Here is an 8,918-nt window from a genome sequence, read left to right on the forward strand (position 1 = left end):
TGAGTCCGTGCCTCCCGTGCCTAACGTAAAGTGTTGTACAGCCGTGAGCAAGAGTATACGGACCAGGCATTGCGCCATGAAGCCCAGTTTTTTCAACTGCCTGCCAATGCTTCTTGAAATTGAGGACTGCAGTTCAAACTTGGCATTGCGAACTTTCCAGTGTACTTGAAAATTTCAGCTTATGCATGTTAATTAGTACGAAGTTCATATTTTTTTCTGCGACGCTGTGGTCCGTATATTTTTGCTCACGGGTGTACGTGCTGTAGGTCACTGGACGTGAAAAAACAAAACAATTTTTCAAGAGTCTTAACCATGCCACTATACATTGACTTGCAAACTAGTACACATTCTTTAAACAAACATATGCATGTCCGGTTACCGGAATGGTATAAATTTGACCATTTCGTTCTTGCGTAAAAGCAAACAAGATGTTTTGGCTCCCATTCGAGGGCCTTGTCCACAAAAAAAGCAAATAAAAGGTCGAGTTAGATTATGTACGTGTGAATAGATGGCGCAAACAACGCCCATAAACAGAAGTAAGGCTGGCCTTCATTGAGGTTCAGCACGGTATCAGTGGTCTGGAATAATAATCACTCAACATGAAGCCACGAGGTTAGGTTTCTTTCAATGGCTAGCCCATCCACCCTATCCCACCCAATATAATGTCCTTTTGACATATAATTCACCGCAAGAGCGTTTGAAGACATGTTTTTGTTTTTTGAACATCATTACAATGGTCCTTATGCAACTACGAAGCTTTTTAATCCGTAACTTGAACGGTCGTCTGACTTGTCTGCGTGTACAAATTGTGCTACTAAGTAGATCGCTGAGATGACCGCCGCCTGGTAATGATGGTTATGGTTTCCTTACTTGGCGCTTAGTCACAACGAAGGACTGACCAAGGTGCTTTTGCATGTTCTGATAGTGCACGAAGCTCATCCGCACGTTGATAATATTTGTGATCATTTACATACAGGGGAACATACGCACAACGTGCGATCGACCTAGGAGCGGCCAGTACACTTGAAATGTATAAAATAATAGGAAACATATTTTTAGGCGAAGCCGCGGAGGCTTTCTACGTCACTTTATCGGTCATTCCAGAGACGCCTCCAAAACGTGGAGGTAATCGAAATACATTCGAAACCCGAATAGGATTATCGTTACCCCAGTTTTTGCTCTGCCTTGCAGACAAATTATAGGGACGTATTAATTTGGCAGCTGTAAAACCAGTGAGCTCAAACAATAAACAGAATGGCGTTCCAGGTGGTGATGAAGAAATGTGAACAAAACCCTACGTCCAGAATAGTTAGCCTGCCGCAAGGTCAATCCTCATCAACATTCAAGACGTAAATGTGGGAGCGGAGTAAATAACAATTGAAACTACATAGGGACATAGCAGCAATGAATCTGGATTATTCTTCACCTAAAGGAAGTTCATCACAGGTATCACGAGCAACAGCGTCACAGAAATTGAATCGCTAATTTTCGGCGCTCTCGAAAAGAGATAGCCTATGCTTATACTGGCCTGCATGGCGTGGAACACGGTTTCATCACCATACACTTCTGACAACAGCGCTTGTCTCCTTGACGTGGAATGCAATATTAGAGCAAACGACAGGCAGCAATGAAACCCACGGCATTGGAAGTGAAGAAATTTGTGCAAGACTTACCTCGACATTTTTTAAAGCAGTCGTCACAGTTGTCAAAGAATGATTGAATGGTTGGGCACTTTCCTTTGGGCACACGACTGCAAGTGTAGAATGCAGCATTCAAATACCACTTATCGCTATTATCGTCGCAGTCTCCCCTCTTTGGCCTTGCTCCGCAGTGTCCTGGGCCTGAAGGTGCTTTTGCTGAAATAACGAGAATGTGTCACGGCGTGTTTACCCCGCATTGTTGGGTAGGCAATAATCTGTTACCTCTTGCCAGTACAAACGTTGTGAGCTTATATGAATACGAAAGACACAAATTTCCAATCCCAAGGACTAGTTCTTTCTTTCCGGCGGACTGCACTACACAGTAAAATATTTTGTGAAAAGGGGTGTAAATCTCTCTGTACCTCACACACTTACATCATTTTCGGGTGTAAGGGTGTGATGTAGAGGCAGATTTAGACCCTTGTTCACTGGGGTGCAAGGGCATAAATTATTTTACAGTGTAACGTCGTCACTGACAAATATACGACGGGAAATGGTTATAATGGCTAGCTCAACTGTATAAGTATTTTCATAATATTGGCTTAGCCCAGCCCACAATATACGTGCTAGGCGGGTACTTCGCTTCAGACAAATTTCATCGCCTATGTGGGTAGTCAGGTTATATACGTTCGCACATACCTGGGGGTGGCAGGGCTGGTCTTGCACGGGGGGGTCTCATTGGTCTGGTCTTGGGGCCCCCCTTCGTAAAGCCACCGCCCTTCGGTTTATTCACAGGCTTGCTGCCGATGCCCGTCTCCCCTTCTTCTGATCCTGCGTGTTTGTTGGACTCGGTGAATAGCAAGCCATGGATTACAGTATGCGTAAGGCTGTGCCATTGTCATACCTCATACGAACGCGCAAGCACGAGCTTTGCGTAAAGCGCAATGCAACGACGCCCGTGGTGTCCTGTTAAAAATATAGACGCTCCAGTTACACCTGTCTCCAACCTAAGTAATCATATTGCAAAGGAACTGCTAAACCCAACTGAAACTAAATGTCGCTTTTAGCAAAATTGCCTAGTGCTATAGGGGGTGTTTAAGCTAAATTTAGCCAAATATTAAATATACAAACAAAGGAACCACGCGTGTCGTATTAGCACAATATTATTCTTAGCCATATGGAGCACGTCATGATATTTTTTTTCAATCCGTCAACCTGGGTAATTCGCACTGACTACTTAATCAACTTTTTCATTATTAACTCTAGTGAAAAACCCTCAATGCAAAAGTTGTAGCGCTTGTTCAGAAACATCGGATTATTTCCTCTCTGCTAAGATAACTGCCCTGATACTTTTTACCAGCATTTCTATAAAGTGCGCGAAATAATATATATATATATATATATATATATATATATATATATACCACGTCACTTCCGGCTAACCATTATTACTTTAGAGGGTACGTACGAGCCATTCGGTGTCTTGTGTAACGAAGATTTAATTTTGAAGCAATTTAATTTCGAAGAATCGCAAGCGGCAATGGCGGGCGAATGCTGCTAACCACGCCGCCGAGCAAACTCGAGACATCGAACGCAAGCGACAACGGCGGACTGCGGGCATACCGTCAGTGACGTCGTTCTCTCCGTCGCAGCCGGACTTGTGCGTAAGTTCATAATTGAGACATACTTTAATGAACCCTCGGGATAACCCAGTGATAAACACTAGGGCTGCACGTTTCAGCTTCACTGGTTAACCATCTTCATGAAGTGGAAGGTCTGACGCTTTTTTTTTTTGTTACTCATATTAGTCGACAGCACAGAATAATTACCCGAACATAAAGTGCTTATTTAAATGCAAAACGTTCACTTGAGAAGTTGTAGAACTCATTGAGAAACACCTAACTATTCTTTTTCCATGAAGATATAGTTCATATGCCTTTATTTTTGATGGTGCATGTACAAATAAAAAGAAAAAAAAGACGCTAGAAATTACAAGATATTCGATGGCACTAGGGACATCATTGCTACTGGGAAAAAGGAATGCTGCGGCAAAGGGAATGTATGAATAGGCCGTAAGGATAAGAAACAGTGCTTCTGGCTTGGATCAATGGAGTGAATGTAGCCATGAAACAAAGTAGTAAAACGGGAAGCTTTGAAGCCTTCTCAGTAGTTCTTTTGCTGTTGAGAAGCCGCTTAGCAGAGGACGCTGTGGCGACAGTTGCCCTGGTTCCAACAGTCCAACAGTATTGCCGTCGTCTCGCTTTGGTCATGTTTTCTAGCCGCCTACACATCATCTTTCAATCAAAGTACCCCACAGATTACTCGTGCGCGACATGTTTGAGGGCATTAATGAGGCTGTGCGGAAAGGCCTTATCACTAGGTATATTTTTTTAGAGCCCTGAAAATATAGACCACAAAAGCTGTAATCAGGAGAAAAAAAACAGAGTTCGATGTGCTCTGAAACTTTCCAATGACCCTCCGTGATAGCTCATTGGCTATGGCGTTGCCCTACAAAGCATGAGGTTCAATCTGATTCCCGGCTGCCCCCTTCCGATTGGTTCAGAATTTTAACATGCACAGGTACCTTGCACTGGGTGCACGTTACAAAAAAATCCAGGTTGTGAAAATTATTCTGATTTCGCGCATCACAGCGCGCCTTATACTCAGATTGTGTGTTTAGCTATTAAAGACCCCAATTCTTGTTTTCACTTGACCTTCTAGTTGAGAGTTTTGCGTTCCAATTATTGAGTTAAATGCTGGTTAAATAATTTGTGCTACCTAATGATTGTGCTAAAAAAATGGAGTACTTTAAGGCGATCAAAATTCTTGCGCGTGTATGATTTCGATTCTTGCATTTCCAGTGTACATACTAAGCGGCCGATACACCTGCGGTCCTCAAGTGAACAAACCGGCAATATCAGGTGTGCGCGATGGTGCTGGTGAATAAAAAGAATTCTATTGAAGCCATGGACGATGGTTGCCAATATAGGCGAATGGTAGAATGCTATTAGAAATCTAAACGACTAATAAATAGAGAGATGCGCACGAAGGCGCATATTTCTTGAGATAGCGATATTTAGGTAGCTTTGTTTCATTCCGTAATTCAGTGCTGAATACAGACGGCAACTTGCGCAAATAAAGCGGCAGTATTCGTGACTATACATAAAGCCCCATTCTTTATGTGTGTTATCTCGAGTGGCCTGAGAGCTGACATGCAAGTAGACTGCCACCTCTAAGCATTCAGACGCTCAAACCTCTCGGGCGGCAGCACTTTGACGTTCGGCAGCAAATGCGTCCCACAGCGCGACTGCGAGTGAGCACGCTCCCTCTTCCTCTGTGCCTTTAAATGGGCATTAGAGGGCAAACCACAATCAACCTCCGACCACCCACCACTTCGAGAACGGCCGACAGGGCCATAGAATGCCATTAGATTTAAAACACAATAAATGGTGAAGACAGCTTGAGAGTTGGGGTAGCTGGTGTTATTTCTCTTGTTGAGGCTTAGCTTCTGGCGCGAAACGTTTTTCACGGCAGAAGAGGGGAGACCGGTCCGAGTGCTAGTCCTGACAAGCACCTTCCAGAACCACGTCCGACCCTACGATGTGCTCTTTGTAGAACAGTGGCACATATAGGTACGTCCTACTTTGCGATGTGGGCGAAAGCGCTTTTCAAATGAAAAAGGCGCATTTATCTAATATGCTATAGGTTCCACATTCTATCTAGAGGTTGTAATACTTAATTCGAGAGTAGTTTTCAGAGTGGGAGCTAAGTAATAACAAGTGCGCGACAGCTGGAAATTTGTTTTCTTTGATAGATTGCTTCCTGTATTTGGCCTCACATTTTCTCGCGATAAAATAGTCAAATGTAACAGCTTTCCTTTACGAGGGCAGCGCTAAACATTTTTTGCAGTCAGACCCTACGGGGTCAACAGGACATATGCGGGCAACTATTCCACAGACACCTTTGTGCCAATGGGGCAAATACGTCCCACATTTAAAAAATAAACGGCTTGGTGTAGAGAAGCAAGTTTTCTTGTAAAATATTTCTAATTAACTCTTTTACTCATACCACTTAAGGAACTTCAAGATTTTCTAAAAAAAATATTTGGCTCCAAACCACTTTGTGAAGGTAGCTGGCCAGCGAAGCTGTAGTATCACCTGATCCAATAGACCTACGTGACGTAGCTTTGAACTACTGAGCTATGCACTACATGAAATTATTGGCAGCACGACAATTAAATACACCGCACCTAACTAATATCTACAGTGTAAAATGCGTCCTAACTGGGTGTTGCTTGCTGTGGGCAGGAGGCCGCTGCGTACTGCCGAGCCGGAGCACGACGACATTGCTGTTCCCGTTGCCGCTCATCGTGTCCACGGTGCTTTTCGGGAGTTCTAACTATATATGCGTGGCCTTCCCACAGCGCTATCGCCGCACAAATGAAATTACTTGTGATGCGGGTTCTCCTTTACACATGAAAGTGCAGTGACGTCAATACCTGCTTCTTATGGAACAGTTGCCACTTTCTGGCAACTTCCGGCTTACGCAACCATAATCTTTACAGGGAAACGCAAGCGGCGAATGCTACGTGCTTCAAATTGTTCAAACGCGCCTTATCATCTATCATGTGGTTTTCACACTTCTTTTGCGCTTTTCTTTTTTGAAATGAATGCTGGGGTGGGTCTTGCATGCATATTTCTCGCTTGAATTCGGGGAGCGATTTTCGGTCGAATCTTTTGTAGACGAAGACGGAGAAATCCCGGGATCCGAGTCCTATACAGCTTCACTGTTAAAGTATATACGCCCGTCTACAAAGGTTTAGCCAAATGTTTGGTTGTATTTCAGTCTCATTATTGACACGGCTTCCGTACATTACAACGCCCACATTACGAAACATTTTACGCTGTAATTTGTCTTCAACTTTCAAGGTCCTTCCATACCCGACACGATTTGTTCATGTTCTTGGTTTTACAGGAACAGATAAGTTGCTAAATTGACACTGCAGGTTATTCAATTATTATCCATCATCAGTTCCCAGCAGCGTTTTAAACGTTAGCTAGCAAATATATTCCACCTTCCCCATGAGTGCGGAAGAAAGCTATCTTACATGTTCACAAGTCGTCATTGTTTTCTATCGCAACGACAAACCCGAGAGCTTTTGTCAATATAGTTTGAATATTATTTTCTATTCAGCAGTCCTGCATCAGCAGATGCAGATGTAGTGTAGCATTGTTGGGAACGTTTAGTGTCGAGCGAATTTCGTAATTAGTGAATTTCTGAATTTTTCTGTGTCTGCCCTATGTACATAGCTGACGCTCGAGGAAACTACGCTCGGATGTGGTTTTCAAATACTTATGCAGAAGAAAGACAACGCACATTAGCCCCATTCTCTGCTATGGACATAAATTTCATATCGCAGATAACTTCAGACGTTGTCTGGCCAGTCGAGAATGTTGCACTTCTCTTCACCAATTAAGTTCCTCTATGAAATAATCTGCCAGTTTACCATAAGAGATTAGTAAAACAGGCGCAATAAATTTATATTGTTTAATAACTTCAGCCATTCGTTCTGAAATGAAAACTCGTCATTAGGTATCTGCAAAAGTTGCCGACTGTAGTACATAACGTAAACAACAATACTATGGCGGTTTATGATGTTGTCACTAATGTCTGTGGCGAGTACTGATATAGCATCACCATGCCAACTTGTTTAAACAGCATTTGGAACAAATCCCGCTCAGACGCGCTGATTTTTGTTTCGCTGTCATGTTAAAGCTTGTGTAATCGCGTCCGCTCTGCACAGTTGCATCACGCTCACCAATAATCTCAAGCGTCCAGATTTAAGTGCTTCTAATAAGTGCGCTAGCCAGCCGCTCGCCCGTTCCAGTTTCAATATCAAACCATAGATGTAAATGCAACACGGCCAGCGCTGCGAACTCAAACGCGTAACTTCTAATGATAGTTGTTTTGTCAATGTGACACTACATTATTACTTCAGGAAGAAATTCTTCGTTTTCGTCCGGCAGAGCAGTAGCGCCAGCACTTTGCTACTAGAGCTTGTTTGCCCGCCAAATAAATGAATTTTATTCTATGCTTTTTTTCTAGCAGCTTCTTTTTGAGACGCATAAAATTGAAATTGTACGTGCACGATCTTGAGGTAGAATTATACCATTATCAGTTCGGACATTGACACGTTTTAACAAACCGCAGTGATACTGAACGTTTAACAGCAATAACAAACGAATCTAGAAGTCACAAAAATATGTGTCATTTCTCATTAACCCAGGCACAAGCGCTAACGAAATAAAAATCCCATTAGGCTCTGAAATATTATGTTGCGTCCCGTAAGCAGTTTTCATTTTCTGTCACAGATAATCTTATAATGTTATCGCTTTTTCACACATTTTTAGGGCGGAAAACGCACCCAAACGTGTCACTGCATCTAAGATTCTGATCACTTCTTCTAAACAGTGAAGCCATCGCCTTGCCTGACGTCCTTGAGCCCAAATTAGGGTACGCGGGATACTTGCGAATCGAGCGTTCAGAAAATGGTTAAGGAACATTGCGCAAAGTCTTTCAAGGTTGAAATTGAATTTTGAATATCACTAATATTATTTTTATTAGAAATACAAATATTCTTCAAGGCTTTTTTTTCTATCCACAGCAACCTAGGCAAGAACTGACTTTGACTACAATATCAACATTGAAAGTAAGGGCATATAACATGATGTGAGCGTAATTATTCGTCTCCGCGTCATTTCAATAACCAAACAAGAACAGGCATATAATAATAGTGAAAATGCTTGATCAACTAGTAATTGTGCCTATATTATGTTTTTCTCACCATTTGAAAGGACGGTTTGCAAGTTTCCAGCATCCGTAAATAAATAAAAGTAATATTCCCTCACAGATTACTATCAGCTGTGTCTTGCTTTCATACTGTGAGACGTGAAGTTATAAATACACGACCAAAATAATTCTGGAAGTCACTTCCCCTCTACGGTGGGACTACTAATTCCCGCTAATTTTCTGCCATTAGAAGCTAAATCTGAAACTAAATATCAAGCTTGGACCGCTAACCTCAGACACAACTTTGTGTGTCGTGCATGCGAAAGGGTGGCTTCCACGTCATCATATCTCCACTTAACTGCACTTCACTGCGCTCAAGTCATCGGGAGGCCATATTCACACACTCTACGACAGTCCACTGCTCACCTGAAGCCCTTATACTAAGAAAAAGCCAAATTCACACCACTGCGCTTCATTATTAAAATTATC

At 42.6% G+C, this 8,918-nt stretch overlaps 1 protein-coding gene across 1 annotated transcript in view; it reads right to left on the minus strand.

Moving 5' to 3' along the window:
• Positions 1–1,481: 1,481 nt before the first annotated feature.
• The window catches only part of LOC119458800 (actinia tenebrosa protease inhibitors-like), a 96,451-nt gene continuing 89,014 nt past the window's right edge, over positions 1,482–8,918 (minus strand). The window contains exons 4-6 of the mRNA XM_049671438.1: positions 2,340–2,471; positions 1,674–1,856; positions 1,482–1,528 (exon numbers count right to left, since the gene is read on the minus strand). Of these exons, the coding sequence (XP_049527395.1) occupies positions 1,482–1,528; positions 1,674–1,856; positions 2,340–2,471 (362 nt within the window). The remainder of the gene's footprint in view (positions 1,529–1,673; positions 1,857–2,339; positions 2,472–8,918) is intronic.

This window comes from Dermacentor silvarum, chromosome 7 (assembly GCF_013339745.2).
Source record: "Dermacentor silvarum isolate Dsil-2018 chromosome 7, BIME_Dsil_1.4, whole genome shotgun sequence".
In the NCBI taxonomy this organism is placed as follows: domain Eukaryota; kingdom Metazoa; phylum Arthropoda; class Arachnida; order Ixodida; family Ixodidae; genus Dermacentor; species Dermacentor silvarum.